At 44.9% G+C, this 24,423-nt stretch overlaps 1 protein-coding gene across 2 annotated transcripts in view; it reads left to right on the top strand.

Moving 5' to 3' along the window:
• PPP2R2B (protein phosphatase 2 regulatory subunit Bbeta) overlaps positions 1-24,423 on the top strand; it is a 301,174-nt gene that overhangs the window by 183,540 nt on the left and 93,211 nt on the right. For both annotated transcript variants that reach the window (XM_036240945.1, XM_036240944.1), the window contains exon 2: positions 21,460-21,557. In XM_036240945.1, coding sequence (XP_036096838.1) covers positions 21,460-21,557 — 98 coding nt within the window. The remainder of the gene's footprint in view (positions 1-21,459; positions 21,558-24,423) is intronic.

A 24,423-nucleotide genomic window follows, 5' to 3' on the forward strand; every position in this document is an offset into this window, starting at 1 on the left:
AGAACAATAGGGGTAAGCCAGACCGAGGGAGACATTGAGATGGAAATGGTTCAAGCGGGGAGGAGGAAGGCAGATGGCATAGCCGTGTTGAATAGAGGCTTGGGCAAAGGAAGAATGGAAAGAAATTCGGGGCTTTTCACATGAAAGAAGTAGCAAGACTTAGTAAATGATGACATGCTACAGGAACACTCCAACTGGGTTTCAAAGCCGGTGTGTAATTGTGGCAACCTGATTGTGGAATAGTCAGCGTCCATTGTTCAGAAAACTTCAGCTGTTCCGTGAGACGGGCGTTTTCATTGTTTTTATTGTAAGCAGCTCACCTGGTTGTCAGTCATTTCTCTTTGAACCTGAGCCAGAAAAACCAGTCAGGCAATGAGACTCCCAACATCTTTCCTGTACCTCTTTAAGATGAAGCTGTTTTCTTATTCTTTGCACATTCTCCTCTGTTTCGGGAGTGTTCTGGGCTGTGCAAAGCAGCCAGGGCACTCCCCTCTACTGACTCATCCAACAGGTTTCCTTAAGAAAGCTATTGAGTTCCCACCACCCCTTTTCCTCTCCTCGATCCGCAGGTAACTCAGTGAGCAGAAAGTGGCCTCTGTAACCCTGCAGACCTGAGCTAAGCCCCAGCCCTCTTACTAATTCTCCTTGTGACCTCGATAAGTTAGTGTTTGTAGGCTTCAACTTCCTTCTCTGAGAATAATAACACCCACGGTATAAGTGTGAGCGATTAAAATGCAATGCAGCAGAGCCCCTGGGAAAGTGACAAGCATGTAGTAGGTCTTCCCTAAAGGCTCTCCAGAGGTAGGAAAGCAGAGTGGTTAAGAGCAAAGGCTCTCAGAGTAGCCTGCCTTATGTTCGAAGGCTCTACCAGAGGCCAGCTGGGCAAGTCCCCAAAACCCCAGTACCTCAACACTGTCATCTGTGAAATGGGGGTGGTGATAATGACATCTACCTCCTGGTTTTACTCTGAGAGTTAAATGAGTTAATGCATGTGAAGTGTTTCATATAGAGTCTGGCACGTGTGTGTGTAAGTGTTTGGGTGCATGCACATGTGTGTTCACGTGCATGTGCATGTGCGTGTGTGTGTATCTATATCCTTTGTTGGTCGTGTTCATATTAATGCTCATAATCGTCATTTTTGTACAGAACCAGCCATATCTGTGAGCATGGAGGAGCAGTGCTTGCCCACTTTGCAGGGTTGTTGCCAAGAGCAGCAAATGGAGAGGGGCGCGTGGCTGAGTGCCAGGCGCACAGTGGGCCCCCAATAATGTTTGTTGAGTGAATGAGAGCCAAGTGCTTCTCTCTAAATGTTTTCTCTAAATGTTTCATCTTAATGATCAGTGGGAGCTTCCATGGGGAAGGAACTGCCAAGGAAGTTCACAGGGTGGCCGCCCGGGCTCAGGCCTGGTGGCTTCTGATTGTGTTGAACAAAATAGATTCAGACCCGTCTATTCGGTGGCATTGAACCTGTGCCAATGAGCAGCAAAATGCGCTCGCGTGTTGGGGGAGTGCCAGGCTCCAGGTTCAGAAATCAAAGCCGCCCCTACCTATTTCTTGCACCCCCTCTTTCCCCTCGATGGGCGGTTCTTACCTCTGAAAGAGCTTCTGGACGTTCCACCAACTCAGGCCCCAGATGCTCGAAAGACTCTCGCAGACAAGGTAATCAATCCATTTGGTGGCCAGATGCTGTCTGAGAGTTTTCCCGCTACAGCGCTGTGAGTTTCTAAATTCATTAGAAACATAAATTAATTAAATCTAATCAACAGTGGGTGATGCAGAAGATTAAACAGTGAAAAACAAGTACATTTCCAACTGGGTCGTATTCGATGCGAAGAAGAACAGCCACACTTGGGAGGTGAAGTCAAGCTACCCCGTCTGCGACCGTCTCAGAAACCTTTGCCAGTCTGAGGTCCCAGTGGAGGCTAGGTTTTGTTTTTGTTTGTTTCCCCCCCCCCCCCAAACCAAGGATGGCCTAGTGGGCTCACTGACTTTTGAAGAAGTAAATTCTGTGTTTTTCTGCAAAGGATTCTGGAGTGGTCTTATTTTGCTATGCGGCGTGGGGGCGGTCTCTGTCACTTCTTTGTCATGGGTGGCTCTGCAGAGGGCCCTGTACTGGGCATACAGTGGTATTGCCCAGTGGCGTTCTAGAGTCAGAAATTTTGAAAGACAACAAGGCACACGCTCCTTGACTCCGCACTAAGATAAGTTACCTGAGTTCGGCGTTCTCGTCTGTCAGTGCTGCATTCCCAGCACCTGGAACAGTGCCTGGCACGAGAAGGTGCTCAGTAACTATCTGTTAAATGAATGAATGGTGGATAAACTTTTCCTACAGGACTTTTGAGACTTCAATTTGCCCAGATGAGTCCCCAAGATGAGAGATCATGTACAAGCTATTTCCAAAAAGTGACTTTCTTAGCCCGGCCAGTGTGGCTCAGTGGATTGAGCATCGTCCTATGGACGGAGAGGTCCCAGTTCTGCCCCCGGTCAGGGCACATGCCCAGGTCGTGGGCTCGATTCCCAGTAGGAAGTGTGCAGGAGGCAGCCGGTGGATATTTCTTTCTCACATCAATGTTTATATTTCTCTCTCCCTGCCCCTCTCTCTAAAAAATCAATTAAAAAATATTTAAAAATAAATCAAAGTGACTTTTTTAACCCAAGGAACAGTAATCCATAGATCATATTAAGAGAACTCAGCTGTAGAGCGTTTTGTGAAGGACCCGTCCTTTGTCTCCTATCCTCCACCTCCGTCTAAATGGAACTGGAGGATGCCGGGTACGTTGTGAATTTATGGGATCAATTTCGGGGTGAGAGGCTATTTTCCAAGCATGTGCTCAGCTCCGTAGCTGTGGAATTGACTCATTCTGTACTTCCGTTTGCCAGTGCAGACAAATGGCCTGAGGCTGTGTGGGTCAAGGGGTTGGTCCGTGCATGCTGGTAGAGGTAGCAGTTTCCAGAGGACACCATTGAACAGTCAAGACCAGCAGCTGCTAACTCAGATGCCCCCAGAGGCCAAGTCACGTCCAAGAGAAAGCAGAGAGGGAGAGGAAAGCCTCCAGAGGATGAATGGGAGCTGGTGCTCAGCCTCAAGATTGGGGTACACTAGGGAGTGGGGAAGTGTACCCCCAAACTTGAGGCTGAATTCAAGATCTTGTGCCCTTCCAAAGAGGGCAGACCAGCTCAAGCCAGGAGTGGCCATAGGGGAATGCCCACCCAGTGGTGCCCATCTTTGCATTTTTCTAAAGGAACTGAAAATCTGGATTTTTTATATGAAACTTCACAACTTTTCGATGTTGGCAAGTTAGGCAAAGAAGTTGGAAAACTGTGTGTGGGCTAACTTTGCAGTGCCCCCAAAAACCAGCTCTCCTGGTCAGATAGGACCAGCTGCTATGGCTGCGTCCTCTGGGCTATTTAGTCCTTCATGGTGCAGCTGCTAAGACCTGCTCTGCCCACGCCGGGACCCAAAGGAGTGATTTGTTTGTAAAAATAACAAATTACCGTATTTATCGAGAGTCTACAATGTGTTTAGGAATCTCCTTGCCTTCCTGATCTTATTTAATCTTCATAACTCCCCTCCAAAGCAATATCATTATTCTTACTTTACAGAGAAGGAAACTGAGGTTCAGAGAATTCAAGTAACATGTCCAAAGGCACATCAGTGATGCATGGCAGAGCTGAGTGGCATCTCTCACATCTGAAGTGAGGCTGTGAGCCATTCGCTGTTTTACTTCTAGGGAAAGCATTATTCTTGCACTTATTTAGCTTATGTGTGTCAGGCACCATTCTAAATGCTTCGCATAAATTTCCTCATTTAATCACTGATATAATATCCTCCCCATTTTACAGACTAGGTAAGTGATGGAGAAGAAGAGGTTAAGAAATATACCCCACGCTGAGCCAGCTAGTAGGTGGTCAAGTTGGAATTTAAATTGTGATTGTTGGGAGACTGCTATTGACTCCCTCCTAGAATTATGTCTCAAAACAACGCCCTAGGTTAGGCATACAGAAGGTTCTCAGCACGTCATCTTCAGTGGATGCTGAACTTCATTTTCTACTGTGTACACTCTGGGGATCCTGAGCCTAAGGATGTGGTTGGTGCCTCTGGGTAGCTGCTATTTCAGCCGGTATTCCGGGTGACTCACTGACTCCTGTCACTCAAGCAGCCTTCACAGTGTCACTTTGCTCACTCCAGGCATGCGGAGCGAAGACCGACAGGCCCTAGAAGCTGGCTCAGCCACTAATGAACTGTCTAATCCAAAAATCCCTTTCCAGCGACCCAGCAATCCAATTCAAACTGCGCATTTGACTGAAATAGTTCACTGGGTCAGACTTCTTGGCATAGAAAGATCTTCCCACCCAGTCTCTGGTGTTCTTTCTGGCTGAGAATTGAAAGGATGGAGACTGGCTGAGACAAGGGCTTGAATTTAAGCATCAGAAGGGTGTGTATACATTTTACAATGCATGCGTATTCATGTATCGGATCAGCTAAGGAAAATGAAAAGACTAAGGCAGATTCCATTGGTTTTTAACTATTCATTATCTGCTACATCCGCTCTACACAGTTTGACTGAAAACCAGGTGTGTGTGTATGTGTGTGTGTAAACAGTATTAGAGGATATGAACCCAAGTGATCAGGCAACAACTATTAACAAACATTCTAGAAAACTATACTTTCATTGAACACTGATTGTGTGTCTACTGTCCCAAACCTTGGACTGTGGGCCAGGAATACTGTGGTGAAAAAATCAGCTGTCATCCCTGCCCTGGAGTTTTACAGTCTGATAGGGAAGTTGAAATTGAACGCACGACAAACAATCAATGATGAATGTTGATCAATGCTTTAAAGAAGGATGCCGAGAGCAATGCAGAATGACTTCAGAAAAGGCCTTCGCTCAGGAGTGCTGTTGAAGCTGAAATGTAAAAAGTAAATAGATGGTAGCCAAGGGAGGGGGGGGGGTAGTTTTAGGCAAAGAGAGAGTAGCAGTTAGTTTCACAGACCCCAAAGTCGGAAGAGGCATGGCATTTATGAGACCTTTCAGGCAGCTGGTGGGGTGAGAATGTAGGAAAGAGGGGTCAGGGACATGACTCAGGATGAGGTTTGAGAGGTAGGTAGGGAAAGGCCCGTTCACAGCATTTCCTTAGTAATAAATTACCAAGAGGTTGTATTATCCCAAGTCTTCCTCAAAACAGCCTCTGGCACATTTTACTGGGAAGAAGAGGCTGTGTATGTATGAGTGTGGGCAGTGTTCTGTCTCCACCATGAGTGTTGAAAGGTTTTATTCCTTCTCTGCCTGATAAAATATTGGCATGTCATTTCTTCCCATGAACTTCACAGACAATAATCAATGCATCGCAATCCGAGCTAAGAACTTGCTACGGGGTGGGTTGGAGAGAAAGGAGTTTTGCTGCTGCAGTTAATACAGGGTGGGGCAAAAGTGGGCTTATAGTTGTTCATATGGAAAATGTTTCATAATGATTAATAAATACTAATACAAGAATAAACTATTTCGGGCACTCACAACTGTAAACATCCTTTTGCCTCCCCTGGTAGTCATTGGCTTTTGGGGCCCTAAGCTTTTCTAGACTCTCCCAAAGCAATAATTTGGGTTGTTGGAATCAGTATTTAATGTCCCCAATAATAAAATCCTTAGAGACACAGAAATATGATCCTATTTCTGCTCCTCACCCATGTGCTTTGTGTAGAGGAAAAGCTTCTGAAATTGGCCTTGATACTTGATACTTGGTGTTACTTCAGAGATGTCCCAGGCTACGAGCCTGTATAGTAATGAGCCACTTTAAAAAATAAGCTGGAGGCAAAAATGGAGTATGTATGTGTACTTTGAAGTTTAGGAGAGAAGTGTCATATACATTACACAGGCCAGCACTCAGCTGTCCCGTGAGAATCCTAAATCTCCAAGTGTGGGCCATTTATGTCATGTTCACTGAATGATCCCAGAATGAGATCCTAGATGCAGATAAACATGCTGTCTATTAAAGAAATAAATATGATTCTGTCTTCAGGGAACTTATAATCTAGTTAAGGAGACAATACACATACACAGTATGTTTAAGCCGTCTATCAACATTTGTACCATAATCCAATATAAATGAGTCATGCCCCATAAGAAGATGCCTACCAGGTGAGTGAAGTTCTACATGGAAACTGTCCTTACTTGACTTCTAAAAGAGACTAATTTCCAACTAAATTTTTCCTTGGAAGGGAGAGGAAAGAAGATAAGTACTAGCAGAATAAATTCCAGGTGGAGAAATTTATTAGTGGAGTCAATGTTGAGTAAAATAGGAACTCTGCCCTTCATGAAACACATTTCAGTAAAGAACACAGGACAAGAACACACAGGAGAAAATGTCACGGGTAGCAGGTGAAAAGTATAAAGAATTGTAGGAGTTGGGAGATGGATGGATGGTTTTTTTAATCGGGACCCTATGGAAAGCTTCATGGAGTAGTGGTCCTGGCCTCCAAGTTTTCATGCATTCATCTTTTCTATTCAGCCAGCCATTCAACCAGAATTTAGGAACTTTGTGCAAACCTAAGTGCCAGTCCCTGTGCAAGGTCCCCACATTAAATAGTGCAGAAGATCTAGCCCTCAAGGAGCATGCTCTCTAGGAGAATAAGTTGCCGGTCGCATAGGTAATGGACAACGTATCTTAGGGAAATGAAATGGCATGAAAGTTGGTCGGCAAAGACCTTATTTGCTTAGGAAGTCCAAAGAGTTCAACTTTGCTGACGTATCAGGTGTGCACTAAGGAGTTTGCAAGATAGGATGGACAAGTTAAGGTTGAGCCCAGAAGACCTACTCTGCCATGCTAAGAAATAAAGCTTGTAACTATGAGTGAGAGATTTCACAAATGATCAGGAGGGAAATGGGAATAACTAAAGAGAGTGGGGACAAGAAATACTAAGAGGCAGAGGAAAAAGAAATGAGACCCGAGAGAGGTAGGTCTAAATCATGGGCTTTGAAATTCGAGTTGGGTTTCTGTCCCTGCTACACTCTTAGCCTCCCAAACTTGGGCGAGTTATTTAACTTCTCTGAGTCACCATTTCTTCATTTGAAAAACAGGAAGATACTGAAATCATGGATTTGAATGACATAATATAAAACACAAAGCACAGATCCTGGCCAAAGTAAGAGTTCCATGAAAGAGGATGATAATATAGATGTAGGAGAGAGTATATATAAAGGGCCCAGTACTATTCCTGGCATGCAGTAGACCAACTCAATAAAGAGTAGTCTCAAAGACAAATGGTGATTTTCTGGTATCCAAGATCCAGCCTAATGTTCAGCAGTTAGTAGGAGCTCAAAAATAGTTGTCCAGTGGTGGATATACAAGTATCCCATTAAAGGGAGTCATCTGGGCTAGAGATTTGCATTTAGTCCAAATTAGCATATTGATGGTACCATTCCATTACAGAAATGTTCCTGAAATGTGTGTAAAATACTTGTTTTTGTAAATTGCCCACTTTGAAGGCAGTCAGAGAACTCGTTGTTTTCAAGGCTGTTGTAAATCACTTTGTAAAGATTACATTATATTTTATCTTTTAAGTAAATCCCTCGATCCTCGCTTAGAATTGCTTCATGTCGAGTGCAGTTATATCCGATGAATACAGTCATAACTCAATCACACACAAAAAGAAAAAGTGTGCTTTTCTAAACTGTGCAGTACTGATGTTGCTCTGAGACTGAACTATCTTGAGGCCAGGTTAATAGCAAGTTAATTCCATGAGTCTTCTGCGGGACAGTTGGGTCCTCTCCCTGTAGCCACACGTTAATAGAGGAATGTACAGCTAGAAGACTTTTCCATTAAAGTCTGACTTCCTGAAAGGAAGGTCTACAAATCACTTGGAACGTTCCCAGCACCATCACCTGGGTCTGGCCATTTGCAAAGTGTCTATAAATCTTCCACAGGGCAGGATGAGACTGTGGGTATTTTTTTCCCCTCTGACAGACTTGTTTCTTTCGGTAATAATAATAGGAGTGATGGTGAAAGTTACCCAGAAAGGCCATGAGGAGGTCAGGCTACCCATGGGGAAGTGATCTTGCAGAAGACTTCTCATCATTTTAAAGTGTCAACAGGTGAGCAGTCGTCAGCCTGGCAGGCAGATAGGAGGTAATGGACCTTGACCTGGGAGCAGAAGGAATCGAGTCCTTTCTGTTCTCAGTTCAAAAGAAAAAGAAAGGAGGGTAGGATGGAGAAAAGAGAGGGAGGGAAGGAAGGAAAGACAGAAATAAAGGAACAGAGGAGAGAGGAGAAGAGGGAGGAAGAAACACAAAGAGAACCAAGACATTTTTCTTCACAGCGATCCCATGGATCTCTGAAATACTGAGTAATGGGAGAAACCCTTTCTAGGTATTTTAAGAATTTTGTGAAGATAGGGTTTCAGTAGCATTTTTCTTCCTATCTATCTTTTGGCCGAGGGTAGGAATTGAATCTGCACAGATTTTATTTCGGCTGTGAATGGTGGATACTTCCTGGTTACTGGTTTGTTTACCCACACATGTATTTGTTTATTCATTCATTCATTCACTCCTTCAGCAATTGCACTCTCTTTCTTTTTCACGATTACTTTTTCCCTGGCTGTTGAAACTTTTTCATCGGCATGTACACACGCTGTTGTTTCCATGATATTATAACAACACCCTCTTACCCCGACTTTCCTTACCATCCTCCACCTCATTTCTTTGCTACTCTTTGCAGCAAAACTGCTCAAAATATTGTCTGTACTCCTCTCTAGTTCCTCTCCCCCATTCCTTCTGAAACCCACTCCAGTCCTTCCACAGAAACTATACTTCTCAAAGTCAAAAGTTACCTCCACGATTCGAATCCAAAGTCAATCGAAGCCTTTACCAGCCTTTCAGCAGTGTTTGACACGCGCAGTCACTCTCTCCTCTGCACTGCACTGGACATCCAGGATGCTAAGCTTTCTTGAGTTTTCTCCCATCTCTCTGGCTGCTCCTTCTTTGTTTTCCTGATTCTTCTTCTCCCAGTCTTTGAGATGGTGGTGTGCCCGCAGGTTCAGCTCTTTCTCCTCCCTTCTTCTTTTAATACACTTATTCCTTGAGATCTTTTTTTCAATTTCATGGCTCTAAATACCATCTAAGCCCGGCCATGTGGCTCGGTGGGTTGAGCATCGTCCCATGGACTGAGAGGTCCTGGTTTGATTTTCTGGTCAGGTTGCAGGGCATGCAGGAGGCAGCCGATGGATGTTGCTCTCTCACATCCATGTTTCTACTCTCTCTCCTTCATCTCTCTCTAAAAACTCAATAAAGATATCTTTTAAAACTAGTAATAATAAATACCATCAAAAAGATGCTAAGAGTTTCCACATTTATATCACCAACACAGACCCCTCTCCTGAACTCTAAACTCATATTTCCCATTATCCACCCAACATCTTTATTTCTAGAACTTTCATACTTCACATGCCTGGAACTGAATATCTGGTCTTCCCCCAAAACACCTGTTTCACCTAAAAACTTCCCATCTCAGTGATATCAATGCCATTATGCCAGGCAGTCACTGAGGGCAAGAACCTTGGAATCATTCTTGATTCTCTCTTTCACACCCCATAAGCAATCCATCAGCAAATTCCGTCATGTCAACTCTCAGTGTGTGTCCAGAATCAGACCACGTCTCTCCACCTCCAGTAGCAACACCGTGGTCTCAACCACCATCGTCTCTCGGATTATCCCTTTCAATTTTTCTCATTTTTAAAATGGTGATGAAATATACATAACACAAGATCTACCACTTTAACCATTTTTGAGAGTACAGTTCCGTGATATTAAGTACTTTCACATTCTTGTGCCCATTTCACCTTTAGCAAAAGCCAAGGTGCTGGCTGTGGTCTACAGGACTCTGTATTATCTGAACCCCTCATTTCTCCTCTCATTTCTCGTAGCATTCTCTTATTTATCCTGCTCCAGCTACACTGGTCGGCTGACATGTGTGTCCCTGTCTTAGGGTCTTCCCTTTCGTGGCTAGAGCACTCTTCCTGTAGATACCTACGTAGTGAGCTCCCTCAGCTCCTTCAGATGTGCCCTGTGAGTTGAAGGGCTGTAAAACCTAAGCCTCCCTCCCACTTCATGCTTCATCTCCCTCACTCAGCTATATTTGTTTGCCATAGTACATAACATATGAGGCAATTGATGTTCATTGATCATCTTTTCTCCACAAGTGGAATATAAATTCCACAAGGACAGATATTTTCCTGTTTTATTGATACATAGCCAATATTTGGAATAGCACTGGACACATAGTAGGTACGCTCAATGAATATTTGGAACTACGAAGGAGTCTATCAACAGTCTTTCCGATTTTTCTACATTTTATATTATTCATTGGTATCTAAACTGCTATATGAGCATGAAAGAAATATAATAGATTTTCTAAATATCCCATTTTCAGTAGATAGAAAAAAATGTGAGGATGTACTATAGTGCCTTTATCTGATGGATATTTATTAGAGGTTGGGTCAAGCTGGTGATGAAAATCAGCAATAGTTTATTTAATCTATCTTTTATTGTTTACCTACTATGTGGAAAGTGTTGTATTCAGGGCTTTAAAATAAGCACATTATCCAAGAGAGAATGGGGGGTCAGGGAAGGAAGGGGGGGAAGGAAGGAGAAAAGGAGGGAGGAACCAGTGGGTAGAGGAAGAGAGACAGAGAGAGAAGCATTGAGTGATTCATAGAATTGTAAATGGCACATTTGATTCTAATACCTTTCATTTTCTTTGCTAAGACCATGGAAGAACTCCCATAACATAATACCGTGCAAAACGTCAGCAGCTTCTTTGTGTTGTTTGGCATGGAAACCTCATAGTTTTAGAGGAAAAATCCAATTCTTTTCTACTGTATTCTTCATTTTTTTTCCATAGGCCCATCTAGAGTTTAGCAAGAAGACATGTTGCATTTAGTGGTCAATGTGTCCTTTAAAGACATACAAGAGATTTCTTGACTGCAGGGATCTGGGTAAGACCTTAAATTGCCACAGTGGCTTCCATTCGCTCTGGGTAAGAACTAGGATTCTTGTTCTGGGACTCAAAGACTTCCTTATAAGGTCTTTGAACAACCTGTTCTTCCACATTTTTTACTATATATAAAGTCTACCACCACTTCCTAGCCCTCTACACTGAATGCTCCTTGAAGGCGAAGTCCAGGTGTTTATTAGTGTATCCCTGGCACCCAGCCCAATGATATGCACATAATAGGTGCTCACTAAAGAGATTCCTGGACACGCAGGCCTATGTGCGTCCAATCCACCTGGGTTTGTCTCATTGCCACTTCCATGCCCACTCCCAGAGAGCACCGTAGGCTAGTGTCCTTGTTCACCAACCCGTCTGCTTTTCTCTCCCTGGGATTCATGGGACCCTTAACTCCTTGCCAATGCTACAAAGTCGTCTTAAGATAAAACCTGTTCTTCACTGATCAATCCATCTGGTTTTAAAGTCAAAAACATTCTTTCAAATAAGACCTTCCCCTTGTTTCACAACCCTTAAAAATGTTTTTTGTTTGTTTGTTTGTATTTTGTTTGCTATTATTGTTGTTGTTCTGTATTCAGCCAGCCTACAACCTTTGTTCTTTGGCACTTTGTTTAGGGTAACCAGTCAGTGTGTGTTGGTCCACTTTGGTGTGGGATCGCTTTGGCTCTCAGTCAGTGATCCACTAAACAGAAAAAACTAACAAACATCTGTTACAGATGAAGACACTCAGTTAGGCACTGAAGGGTCAGTGATGAATACGTTCTGTATGGAATTTACAATTTAAAGACTGAGAAGGGCATTTAAATGGATTCCTGTGCCATTGGGATCACCAGTGGGAAGTGGTGATAACTGGGACAAAGGAGAGTGTGGGGCGCAGTGAGCTGCATCGCAGGGGGAGTTGTCTGGGTTCGGGGAGAAGTCACGCAAGGCTTCTGTAAAGAAGTCGTATTAGAACCAACCCCGCCATGGGGAATTTTCGCTTCCCCGGGGCAGTTGCCAAGTCTTACTGGCTTCAGAGAGCCTGGCACCACACGATCTTTGACCAGAGACCTGCCGAATAGGCTCCATGTGAAGTGTGTTTGGGTGGCACACTGCCTACCCTGGGGCTGCCATCTCCCCTGCAGATGTGATGAGATTTCCCATTCTGGACCTGAAGTCCTATCGACTGGGTCCGCGGTAGGTGCCCCCTGTCGTGTAGATAATGGATCTGAATGACTGACAGAGTTTGCATCGCCTGCGCAGTTAATTACTCCTCTGCTTTCTGAAAGAGTGGGTGACAGATGGTAGACACCTCGACCGCGGATTCCACTATAAGCCACACGGGCGTGTGGTTGGTAGGCAAGTCTGGACTGCGACCAATTTCCCACTGGATTTTTTCGTACTGAGACAACTTACAATTTTTCAGACTCCTTTGCCCTTTAGGCAACTACAAGAAAATTCTCTCTTCTCAGCTTCTGTGTTGCAGAAACATGTTTTGAATGAAAGGCATTCTCCGTCAACCCACGTGGCCAGAGTTGTCTCCACCCTGGTTAGTGCTGGGCATCTCGGCCAGCGTGGAGAAGCTGTGTGCATTTTAATGGGAACAGCATGGCATTCATCACTCACCTGCTTCCTACCATCTGGATTTTCACAGCTCAGCAAGCATGGTGGGCTTCCTGCACATTAGCAGGGAGAACTTGGCTCCTAAGGAGGGCACGACTAGGTCCCTTTGAAGTCATAATTGTATGATGGACAGCATGATTAATTGGCGGAGGAGCATACTATCCCAGTAAGCTGCTTTCGTATTTGAATGGTTAGAAAGGAATGCACCGTTTCCACACAGGGGGAGGGGAAATAAACCACCTCACTACCTGTACTGGGAACCAAGCAAGTGCAAAGAAAAGTTAGTTACATGGTAAAGTGAAATGAAAGTGTGTGCGTGGGAGTCTGTGCATGAAAATTCCACTTCAACGTGCATTGATAATCTGGTCCTGTGCAAAGAGCTATGAGGAAACCAAAGATGGAAATACATGTCTTTTAATATGCATTTAGATGCAAATACCAAAATAAGTCCATTTATCAAGTCCAGACACAGGCTAGCTCTAAGATAGGTTTTTGTAGTTCAATGCTATCACCAAAGACATTGTCCTATTTTTTTATATCATACTCAGCCTCTTGGCTTTTTAAAGTCTTTAGACTTATCACCTCTTGGTCACTTGATGGTTGCCACAGATTCATGTATCCTGGCCACATATGACCACATACAAAAGCAGGAAGCAGGGAGTAGTCAGTACCGCCAGAAGGACTTGCTTCCTTCCTTTTATTCAGGGAAGAAAAATCTTTCCTGCCTCCTTGTGCCCGAGCAGACTTTCCCATATGCCTCCTTGGCCAGATCTGGGTCACTTGGCCACCGGCAGCCACAAGGGAGTCTGGGAAGCAAGTATTTGCATTTTTCAGCCCCTACAGCAGGAGGCAGGCAAGGACGACAGGCACCGACTAAAAGTAGCCAGCCAGGAGTGTCTGCCACAAACATTACCTGCCCTTAATGAGCTTGGTCGGCAGGGGCAGACAAACAGTGCCCATTTTCTAGCACTGAGTTTATGATTAAATAGGAAGCAGCAGTTGTGATAAGATGTGGGGAACTGGGGCCATTGGGCCCTTCCACCTGCTTTCTTTCATATAAGAAGTGTACCAGCAGCAGGTTCAAGTGAAGACCAGTAGGTGAAGAATCAACTGTATTCAAACAAAAGGAAAAAGATTCAGTATCAAAATACCAGACACTGGTTGGGGAGCAAAGGAATAAGTCTGGATCAGAAAGCGTATTACTCACAGAAGGTCAGGACAGCAAGCATGTAGCATGTGCGTGGCCTATTTCCATGCCCCTGGCAGACAGGACTAATTAATCAAACGCTCTCCCACCGAGCCCGGCTACGACCTCAGAACTCTTCTCAATAGGCAGCTCCTCCCAGTAGATCAAAATTAGTAAGCAAGATTAGATCTATTTGTTATCACTACTCGGAACTTCATATTTACCACTCCTGTCACAGGACCAAGCTAAGGAATGTGAGAAGTAGGGTCAAGTTAAGAAGTTAATGCTGCTGAACCAAGGACTGAAACATAGTCCCATTTAAAGACAAAGGGCAGTCCAGCCAGTGTGGCTCAGTGGTTGAGCGTCGATCCATGCACCAAGAGGTCACCAGTTCAATTGCCGGTCAGGACACATGCCCAGGTTGTGGGCCCGATCCCCAGTGAGGGGTGTGCAGGAGGTCGCCAGTCGATGTTCTCTGTCATCGATGTTTCTATCTCTCTCTCCCTCTCCATTCCTCTCTCTATAAAAATCAATAAAGTAAAAATAAAATTAAATTAAAAAGACAAAGGGCAAAGATCAAAGGGCAGAAAACTTCGAGTTTGTGGTGCAGGTTGGCAAAGGTATATTGGTGAGCTGAGCTTCCCACCACTCTGTAAACAATAGTGATCATATCAAAGCAGTAAGATTAAAAAATAAAATCTTTGACTCTAAGTAGTGAGAAAATGACCATTGGCTCCAAATTGAGTTCAGTCATATCTGTAGAGACCAGGAGTATTAAGGCTCCGTATTTGCACAGAATTTTCTATGCCTGTCAGCTCATTTTATTTTCAGATTTTCATTCCTTTTGCAAAACTATTCACTATAAATGTGCACCATGAAGGCATGTTTTGGGGGTGGTGAAACTATATCATGATGGTGGTGGGTACACATCTCTGCGTTTATCCAAACCCGTAAAACTGTATGCAACCAAAAGTGAATTTTACTAGATGGGAATTAAAAAAGACATTTTTAGCAAATTTTAAAAGTAACTGAGATAAATGTTAACATCTCTTATTCAGTTTGAAAACCAATTAAAATTGTTTATAAGTAAAAAATTGTGCATGTATTTATGATCATGGTAAAAATGAGAAAATACTGAAAAATTAGAAGAAGAAAAAAGACTATAAAAAATAACTATCCACATTCTACACCAAAGGAAAACATTTTGGACTCTCCCTGAAAGACCTTTTCCCTATAAATATTTGTGAATATACGGGAGTTCACTGTTACATCCAGGGGAGTCCGGCTGATTTTTTTTTTTTTCTTCACTTTGCAATATATTAAATCCATAAAGCCATCTGGACACAGTCTCAGGAGCAATATGTGGGCATGTCTTGCTTGGCTACAGTCACACTTGGTTTTTCCTCCTGTTTCGGTAGAAATTATGCTCCAACACACTATTTTAGTTATCAAAACTTACAGAGAAAACCTGATCTAAGAAAAGGGATGCTGCCCTGGCTAGTTTGGCTCGGTGTTTAGAGCGTCAACCCAGGAACCGAAGGGTCTCAGGTTCGATTCTGGTCAAGGGCACGTTCCTGGGTTGCTGGTTTGATCGCTGTGCAGGAGGCAACCAATGTTTCTCTCTCTCTCTCCCCCCTCCCTTCCCTCCTTTCTACTCTCTCGAAAAAGCAGTGGGAAAATGTCCTCAGGTGAGAATTAACAAATAAATAAATAAAAATTTCAAAAAGAAAATGGATGCTGACTTTGGACTGAAAACCAGAACCCAGAAAGAAGTCCCCAGTTTTATGTAGATGAAAGTAGTATCTTTCATTCCACCACCCCCGCCCCTCCCCCCCCGGGAAGTTTAAACTCCCCCTGTTTAATCCACAAAGCCATTGCCCATGCAGCTAGGAGCCCTGTGTGGGGCTGACAAAGGGCAGACATGCTACCCCCCTCACTGCAGGGCCATCGCCAATCCATCTCGGCCCTTCAGGCTGGAAGGGCCCTTCTGAACCCTTCTCAACACACATTTCCTGGCAACCGCCGCCGTTTCTCCATTGCCATCTGCTGTGACGCCTGTCTTCCATCCCTGCTGACATCCCTGCCTAGCTGGAGAAACAGAAGCTGCCCATAGTCGACCTCACCATCAGGGGGAAAGCCAAGTATTGAGTAGGTGGAATTAGTCGGCTGATACAAGTAGGGTCAAAGACTTTATCCTATTATCTGCCAAATGTTTCTTAGATGAAAGATAAAATAGTTAATGGGTTCTGAAGGCTACATTGCATTACCCTCTCATTTCAATCCCTATTCCTACGATGGATGCCGAGAAGGCCAGTTCTAGTGACCCAGTCAGTAAGATCTTGTCTCATCAGGGGATTTGGGTTTAGGTCCTCTCTCACTTTAAACTGAGTCATCATTGCCTGGCCGGTGTGGCTGAGTGGTTGAGCAATGACCCAAGTACAAGGAGGCCACTGGTTCGATTCCCAATCAGGGTACATGCCCAGGTTGTGGGCCCGATCCCTAGTGCGGGGTATGCAAGAGGCGGCCAGTCGATGTTCTTTCTCATCGATGTCTCTGTCTCTCTCTCTCCCCCTCTCCCTTCCTCTCTCTCTAAAACATCAATAAAGAAAAAATATATATTTTTAAATAAATAAGTTTAAAAAAATAATAAACTTAGTCATCATTTGGTCAAAACAGTTACCCTGCTATTTGAATTGTACATTGGCCAGTATTCCAGGCGCCGGCCTCAGACTCCAGCCTCGCATGGCACGGTGGGCAGGCGGGGCGTGGAGCAGGCCAGGGGACCCCTCTCTCCCCCACCTCACCTTCACATCAATGTAATTGCCAAGTCAGTTTCTATTATTCAGGTAAATGGAGACTTTAAGTATGGAAGGACCAGACTGGGACCTTTGTGGGATGCTGAGATTGATTTTTAAAAAGAAAAAATTGGTCTTAGCAGTGCTCATTGAACTAGAAATGGAGTTACCGGGCCACCATCTTGTGGAAATTAAATCAACACAAATCATTGTAGAACAGGACAAACGTCATACTTCCGTTAAAAACCATGCTGGCCGCTTTTGACCTCTGTAACTGCTTTCGGCGTCTGCGTTTTGTTTTTAGTCCAAAACATGCACTTGGTCCCCATGTCGAGAGAGCGGAGGGAAAATGCTCTCTTTACAGTTTTTTATTCAACAGTGTGAAGCCTGGGCATTTAGTAAAATTGTGTCATATGAGCAAAATCATGTTACATGGATTAATTCATTTCTGTTGACCATGATTTCCAATGAGGTTGTCATCTCTAAGCCCACTACTTTCTTGTTCTTGCCATATCCTATTTCTATAAAAGTTGTTTTGCCTTCGGCAGCCCAAGTTTTCCCATGTAAACTGCTCTACCAGAGAGCATGACGCAGACGCAGGAGAATGTGTATCCGAAGTTTCGGTATCTTGAAACTGGAATGTGGGAGGATTCATGAGTTTTGCATCAATTATTAAACAGTCACAGATGAAGATATGCAGAGATGGATGGGGCAGTAACGTATTTTGGTTACACCTATCAGCTTAGCGGTGATAAATGAGTCAGGAAACCAGAAAGTTCACAGCAGGCATTAACTCGAGCTGCAATGTCGAGGTTCTGAAGGGAGGTAGACAGTCACTAGATATAAACAACCTACCACATAGACCAACTGGCTGCCAGGATTCAAATAAAGGTAAGGACCTGGCAAGAGGACCGAGCAGTCTCAGAATCCTGCCGTGCCAATCACCCTTCCCCTTACAAGGTTCTTGAGGGCAAACTCAGCACAAATAATGATAACACTTGGAAAACCAAAGGGACATTTTTATTAGCTGGGACCATGCCTGATGTCCCATAATACAGAGTTCTAATAATACGGGCTTGGATCTCGTGGCTTAGACTTGAGCTTGAGTCTGTGTGTGTGTGTGTGTGTGAGCATGCGCGTGCCTGCCTGGCTATTCCAGACCCCCATAGCTGGCCTCTGTGTTGGGTCCTGACTAGGTCACAGACCGCGCTGCAGCACCTTGCCTGGACAGGTGCCCTCCAGTAGGCATTGTTCCTTTGATTTTCTCCTGCCGTGATACAAATTTTTGTTCTTGTATGTGATCAATACTCTCTGTGCATGTCTGTGGTCCCTCCTGATTTAACATGTACTGTAGCTTCCAAGCAGCAATTGCCTTTAAGAGGGGTCTTGGGACAGTGCCTCCACCTAAAGGTGTCACTCTAATGCTAGGGGCTGTGGGTCTCGTGGGAGTGAGGACCCAGTGATCTTTCCTAAGGGTTTTTAAATAAGATGAATAGCATTCCCATGTGAAAGACACTTAGCAAATACCAAAAAAATAAAAAAAAGTGTTCCTTTGTAAAGGCTGAGGGAGTAGTGAGTAAAAATAGGTACAGCAGGCAGAATTCCTTTGCAGAAACCTGAGTGCGAGAGCAGATGAGTTCTTCCTAAGCTGGTGATAGAGGCGGGTGGAGTGGGGTGAGGAGTGGTGCACATCTTCATTGAAATGACTTGGAGGGCAAGGACCTCTAAGCTCGTGTCCTCCTCGGAGCGTGGAAAAATGCTTTCTGCATCCTGTGTAGCGATGGGTACTTTACATAAATGAGCAGGTCCATGCCTGAGAATTACCGATGAAAAAATACACATATCCTACCTTGTTTTGACCTGTGTGGATCTTAGAGGGAGAGCGAAGACATTTTTGCAGAGAGTCTGGGCAAAAAGACACTGTCCATGGCATCCTTGAGAAAGAGTTTTGTTTCCCGTGGAGTGACATTTTCTCGGACACTGAGCCAGAGGCTGAGCTTGGAAAAAGCTACTTAATTCTTCTGCTCCCCAAGTTCACGGAAGGAGAGGCCCGTCTGCGTTCTCAGTGCGTGGACGCTGAAGCCCACCCAGAACTCCAGAGCCTGTGTCAACCCTGCTGCAGGGAGGAAGGACGGATGCTGCCTGTCAGCAGCACCTTGGCCCTGAAGACAGGAGCATGGCACGGTTAACCCCCAGGCCTGGTCTCCCCGACCGCCTTTCATTACTCCCCATGACCCTTCTTCTCTGGAAGACTTTGTGTCTTCGGCAGCTGTGACTCACTCCTTAGCACCTGACAGGAGCCTGACGCTGAAGAGAAACATTAGGTTGCACCCAAGTCAGGAGACTTTGTGAATGATCCCATTGCTAACCACTCCCTGCAAAGCCGGCAGCAGTGACGAAGGAGGGCCTGCTAGCCCTCCAGGGCTTTGCAGCCCGGCCGTCGGGAAGCAAGGGCAGACACGAACCTGTGTCTACCCTCCTTGGTCCACGACTGTGCTTAGCTCAGATGCCCAAACCATGACAAAGAGAAGTGGGCAAATGATTCATTGAGGTGGTTGGCTCCCCAGCCCTGCTGGGCTTTCTTCCTCCTCAATGGGCCCTTGTTAGAGACATAAACCTTCTGAACTTACGTAAGGAATGGAATAAGCACGAGGCTCTTTTGTGTTCCCTTCAGGTGGCATCCGCTCTAAGGTGGCACTGGCTCGGAGGGCTCTTCCTAAGGGATGGGCTCTTTCCGGTTGAGAGCATCAGGAAGGAAGGGCGCATCTTTTCTGAAGGAAGACTGTAGAACAGACATCACAAGCTGGTGACTCACACACCACATTCAGTCCTAGACAAGATTATACTTTTCTAATGTCCTGGTGTTGGAAAAAAAGAATTAGTTGCCAATATATAAAACTTAAGAGATTTGACATAACAATCTGGATTTCCAACTTTTTTCAAAAAGGTCAGGATGTCCGTCATTGCTCACAGTAGTTTGTGGCCACGGTTGGCTTCAGCTGAGTAGCCACTTGTCCCTAAGAGGGGTCACAAGCTCTCCACTTTACGTGGTTTCCTTCACTCATTTTTTTTCAATATGTTTTTATTGATTTTTTTTTTTTAGGGAGAGAGAGAAACATTGATGTGAGAGAGATAGTAGGGATCGGGCCTGCAACCCAGGCATGTGCCCTGACCGGGAGTTGAACCGGGACCTCTCAATCCATGGGCCAACACTCAATCCACAGAGCCACACTGGCCGGGCTCTTCACTCCATTTTACCTAGTGGTCCTGTGGAGTTTTGAATTTACTGTCCCTGGGGTCAGTCATCTAAGAAGCCCAAACAAGAAATCATGAATTGGCTCTGGCTGGGTGGCTCAGTTGGTTGAGCGGCATCCCAGACACCAAAAAGTTTTGGGTGTGGTTCCCAGTCAGGACACAAACCTGGATTGAGGACTTGATCCCGGGTCAGGGCACATGTGGGCAACTGATCATTTCTCTCTCACATGGATGTTTCTCTCTCTCTCTCTCTCTCTCTCTCTCTCTCTCCCCTCCCTCCCTTCCTCTCTCTTTAAAAATCAATGAAAACATGCCTTGAGTGAGAATTAAAAAAAAAAAAAGGATCATGAATTGTTCTTTTAAATGTCCTAGCTTGAAAGTGACTAAGGCTTATGCCTTATTCTTTCTTCTTCTGCGCATAGAATGACCAGTAGGAGCATTTTCATGTATGGAAAAGGACAGAAAGGACAGCAATATGCAAAGTGGAGAGCTGTACACTCCTTACCCCAATAAATCAGGCATACAAAGAAAATCCTGAAATGATACTAAAGTCAGATTTGTGAATTATTCAAGGGTAATTGCCTTCGTTTTCCAGCTCACTGTTTCCGCTTTGCTTTCCTCACATGGACATAATCTTCGGAACGTTCCTCCGTCAAAGGCCAGAGTCACAATTCCCCTGCTCCCCACCCCCCGCCTTTTTTTTTTTTTTTTTAACTTATTTGAACTCTCAGTAGCAATTGTTGGAGCCCTGCGGGGGAATAATTGCACAAGAATTAACCTCTGACATTTTTCTAAAAATAGCCGTAATAAATCCAATCATCGGTAATTTACCTGTCCGTATTCCTCTGGGGGTAACCAGTGTTGAAGAAAGACTTGGCAGGTTGGCACTCCTGCAGCAATTATCTGTAATCTGAGTTCCTGGGGCCTGTGTGTTTTCTATGTTTAGGAATACTGGGGGCGCATGGCCCTCTCCCCTCTGACCTCATGACCCTGTGTTCTCAGCACCCTTCTCCTGGGGTTGGAACAAGGCCATGCTGTTCCAGAAAGGTGTGTTGGGCTCACCAAAAAAGAGGGAGCATGGGTCCGCCGTAGCATTTGTGAGGTTCTTCCTTGAATTTCCAGCTTCCAGGGGTTGCCACTGATTTTCCATGTCTGAGCTTCCAGCACCCGGCCTGGCCCCTCACTGTCCCCAGCTCTCATTTGCATAGCCACCACTGAACCCTGTTTGGGGACTTGCATTGGTGTAGAAGAAAGGGGAACGCAAACGGCCAGGAGCGGGTACAGGCTCTGTGGCTGGTAGAAACTATCAAAGAAAACTGCCATTTCCCTGAGCCTTAGAGAAATTCCTGTTCTCTTGTCCCCAATAAAAGGGTCTGAAAGTGCTTTTTCCTTTTGTCCTCCCCAGATGTTCCAGGAGCCCACAGCGCAGTGTGGGCATCTAGGAAATTTACTTTCCCGAGAGCCACTTCGCGTGGCACTTAGAATACTGAACATAAAGCCTTGTAAATTCCACAGCAGAGACAAAGCCCCGAGCCCTTAAATGCACAGAAAAGTATGTCTATTATCTATCGTTTCAAAGTAAGTGTGCAGTTACTTAAATTGCCTTTGTCTTCTTCTTTTCAGCTGACATTATCTCTACGGTAGAATTCAACCACACGGGAGAATTACTAGCGACAGGGGACAAGGGGGGCCGGGTTGTAATATTTCAACGAGAGCAGGAGGTAAGTGGCAAGTGAATGTAAAATGCCCATTTTCTTCCCTTTTTAGAGGAGGCCTCCTACTGTTCCTTGATCCTCATGTGTCGCCCTTACCCTTGCTGCTTTGCTAGTCAACTAAAAACTGCCGCAAAGTCATTAGCATCTACAGTTCCACCTTCGGGCTCATGCAAGCACCTGAAGAGAGAGCCTTATCTGTGCAAACCTGGCAACTGCCCATTGGGGAGACGACCTCTGCAAAATGCCACTGCTGTCTTTGCAGCGTAACCCCTCCTATCGGGGTGATAACCATCCGCGAGTGATTAAAATGAAGTCTCCCCTCATTTCAGGTGCTCCCACACCATAGGCAGGAGAGAAAAATAGTTCTTAGCCAACAGATGTGAAAAGGACAGCTGGGGTCAGTGGAGAAGGAAATGATGGCTCACCCTGCCCACGGGAGTGCAACCCCACGCAAGGATACCGAGCGATGCACAGGGCACACGCTTTCCTGTAGGCGACACCGAGGTCCCTGCAGCTGAACGCTGTGCGCTGTCTGAGGAGGAGTTCTCATTTCTAGCGAATCTCAAAACACCCGTTTCTTCTTGGGACTCGGGCTCCACGAGGAATTGCTTCTCTTTTTCATACAAATTGAGTTTCGGGGTGTCTGCTTCTGTTTTGTCGGAATGGAATTATGGCCCGATTTGATTTCCTTGGCTTCCCCTGGCACGGTCCTTGGAGCTTCCAGCAGGCCAGTCTGTGTTCTAGTAACTGTCCCATCTGCTACTGTCTGTCTCTGCGACGCACCAGCACAGCCCGGTGCAGGAGACACGCCCCACCAGAGACTTCCCTAGCAATTTAAAGACTTCCCTAGCCTGCTTTGTGCCTCAAAGCCATTTATGTCCCACCTCCCCTCAAAAAAGGAAAGCCTCATTTAGAGGTGATATATTTGGTAATTGCACATTATTTGCAATTAATTTCTATAAGGGCATCATAATCCCTTGGGGTTCTGCAGAAATCCGAGTGTTCAGCATTAAATCAGGCACCCAGCCTATTCCATTGGCCCTGGAAACAGAAACATGTGCTTGGCAAGTGGGAACTAATAGCTCTTCGTGACCTGGAATTTTTCCTGCTTTTCCAGGGCTGCCGAGTGCTAATTGGTCTGGCACATACGACACACACTTGACAGTCTGATTTGGACGGTACCAAATCAACACTCGGATACATTTATTGTTAAGGTGGACGGGCTCTCTCTCTGCAGATTGCGGGCTAGTAACAAGTATGTCAGCCAGCATTGAAAGTCCTCTTCAAACTGATTTTCAAGCCACCTTCTTCAATTAAAAAAAAAAAAAAAAAAATCCCCATAGGTTCATCGTGGTGCTAGAGAGGAACCGGAGGAGCTATTTAGCGTAAATTACCCAGGGCTGCATGTTGCCAGTAGTATTCCGAACCACGTTTTCTGTTTGTTATTTGTAGGTTTCACCTATTGTAATTGACTGAAATATTTGGGAAGCCTGATTCATTAGTAGAATAAAGGGGGACACATTTTCCAAAGGTGGGTGGTTTGGTTCAATGAAAAATTAAATGGCTGGGATAATAACATCCAGTTCAGTGTTGAGCTTTGTGGTGAGGCTTGGGGTTGACATGGACACTAAGCCTGAGGAACAAAGCCATGTGACAACACCTAGGTCGGGTGTGTTCCTGGAGAGATTGCTGTAGGAACACCCCTGGTGTCCTTACAAGTATAGCTAACACCTGGGGGTCAGCACCCATCAGGAAGTTAGGATTTGGTTTGAATGTTCAGTATCCACCCAGAAATATAATTGTTTTAACTGAGACTTTTATTAAGAGTCAAGCTTTTGTGACAAATGTCTAAGAAGACCTGGATTTGACTTTCCGAGCACAGCTTTCCAAAGCCTGACGCTTGAAACCCCTGGTGACCAGGTTCTAAAATGCCTGAAATAAAACTCCCTTCCCTCTGTTCCTGTCTTCTCTTTCTGTTTCACAGCCTCCTTTTCATGCTCTCCACCTTTCTGCGTTCTCTCGCCCCTTTCTGCAGACCCTTTCCCTTCTGTTTCATTCTCTCATCATTTACTCAGCACCTGCTGTTTGCACTTTGCAGAATCAGAGCTGGGGCATAGCCAGGAGTAATGCCGCCTCCCAGTAATGATGCAGATGTGGACTCTCTGCTCCTATATGGTTACCCATGTTAGAAAAAAAGGAGTGGGGCGGCCCTGGCCAGTTTGGCTCAGCGGTTAGAGCATTGACCTGCGGTCCAGAGAGATCCGGGTTCGGTCCCCGCTAAGGGCACGTACCTCGGTTGCAGTTTGTCCCCGGCCCTGGTTGGGTTATGCAGGTAGCAGCCACTCGATGTGTCCCTTTCACATCAATGTTTCTCTCTCTCTTCCTCTCTCTCCCTCCCACTCTATCTGAACAAAAATTGGAAAAATGTCCTCAGGTGAGGATTAAAAAAAAGAGTGGGGTGGAGAAAAGAACCAGTGTGCCCAAATTTGCTATTTAGAAGTTGCATGACCTTGGAGAAAATCTCTGAGCCTCTTTCGTCCATTTCCTTGCTCTGCCTACCTCTCAGGGATTCTGTGAGAATCTGGTACAATTTTAAAAGGCCAATGAAAGGCAGAGATGCTGTGGCTTTGTACTCTTTGTAAGGGATTGATAGACGTGTATATGGACATCAGCATGGGATGGCTTACGCCAAAGGTGTTCAAGATGTTCATTAGGATGCAGAAAGAAAACATTAGAACTCCTATTTTATATTGACTTCTAAAATGTGTATCAATTTTAAAATCATGTCCTCTTTTGACTTCTATTGTTATATATATATATATGTTATGTCGTATACCATATTTTATCACAGAAGTTCATGTATATAATTTAT

The sequence above is a fragment of the Molossus molossus genome, unplaced genomic scaffold, assembly GCF_014108415.1.
Source record: "Molossus molossus isolate mMolMol1 unplaced genomic scaffold, mMolMol1.p scaffold_m16_p_4, whole genome shotgun sequence".
NCBI classification, from domain to species: domain Eukaryota; kingdom Metazoa; phylum Chordata; class Mammalia; order Chiroptera; family Molossidae; genus Molossus; species Molossus molossus.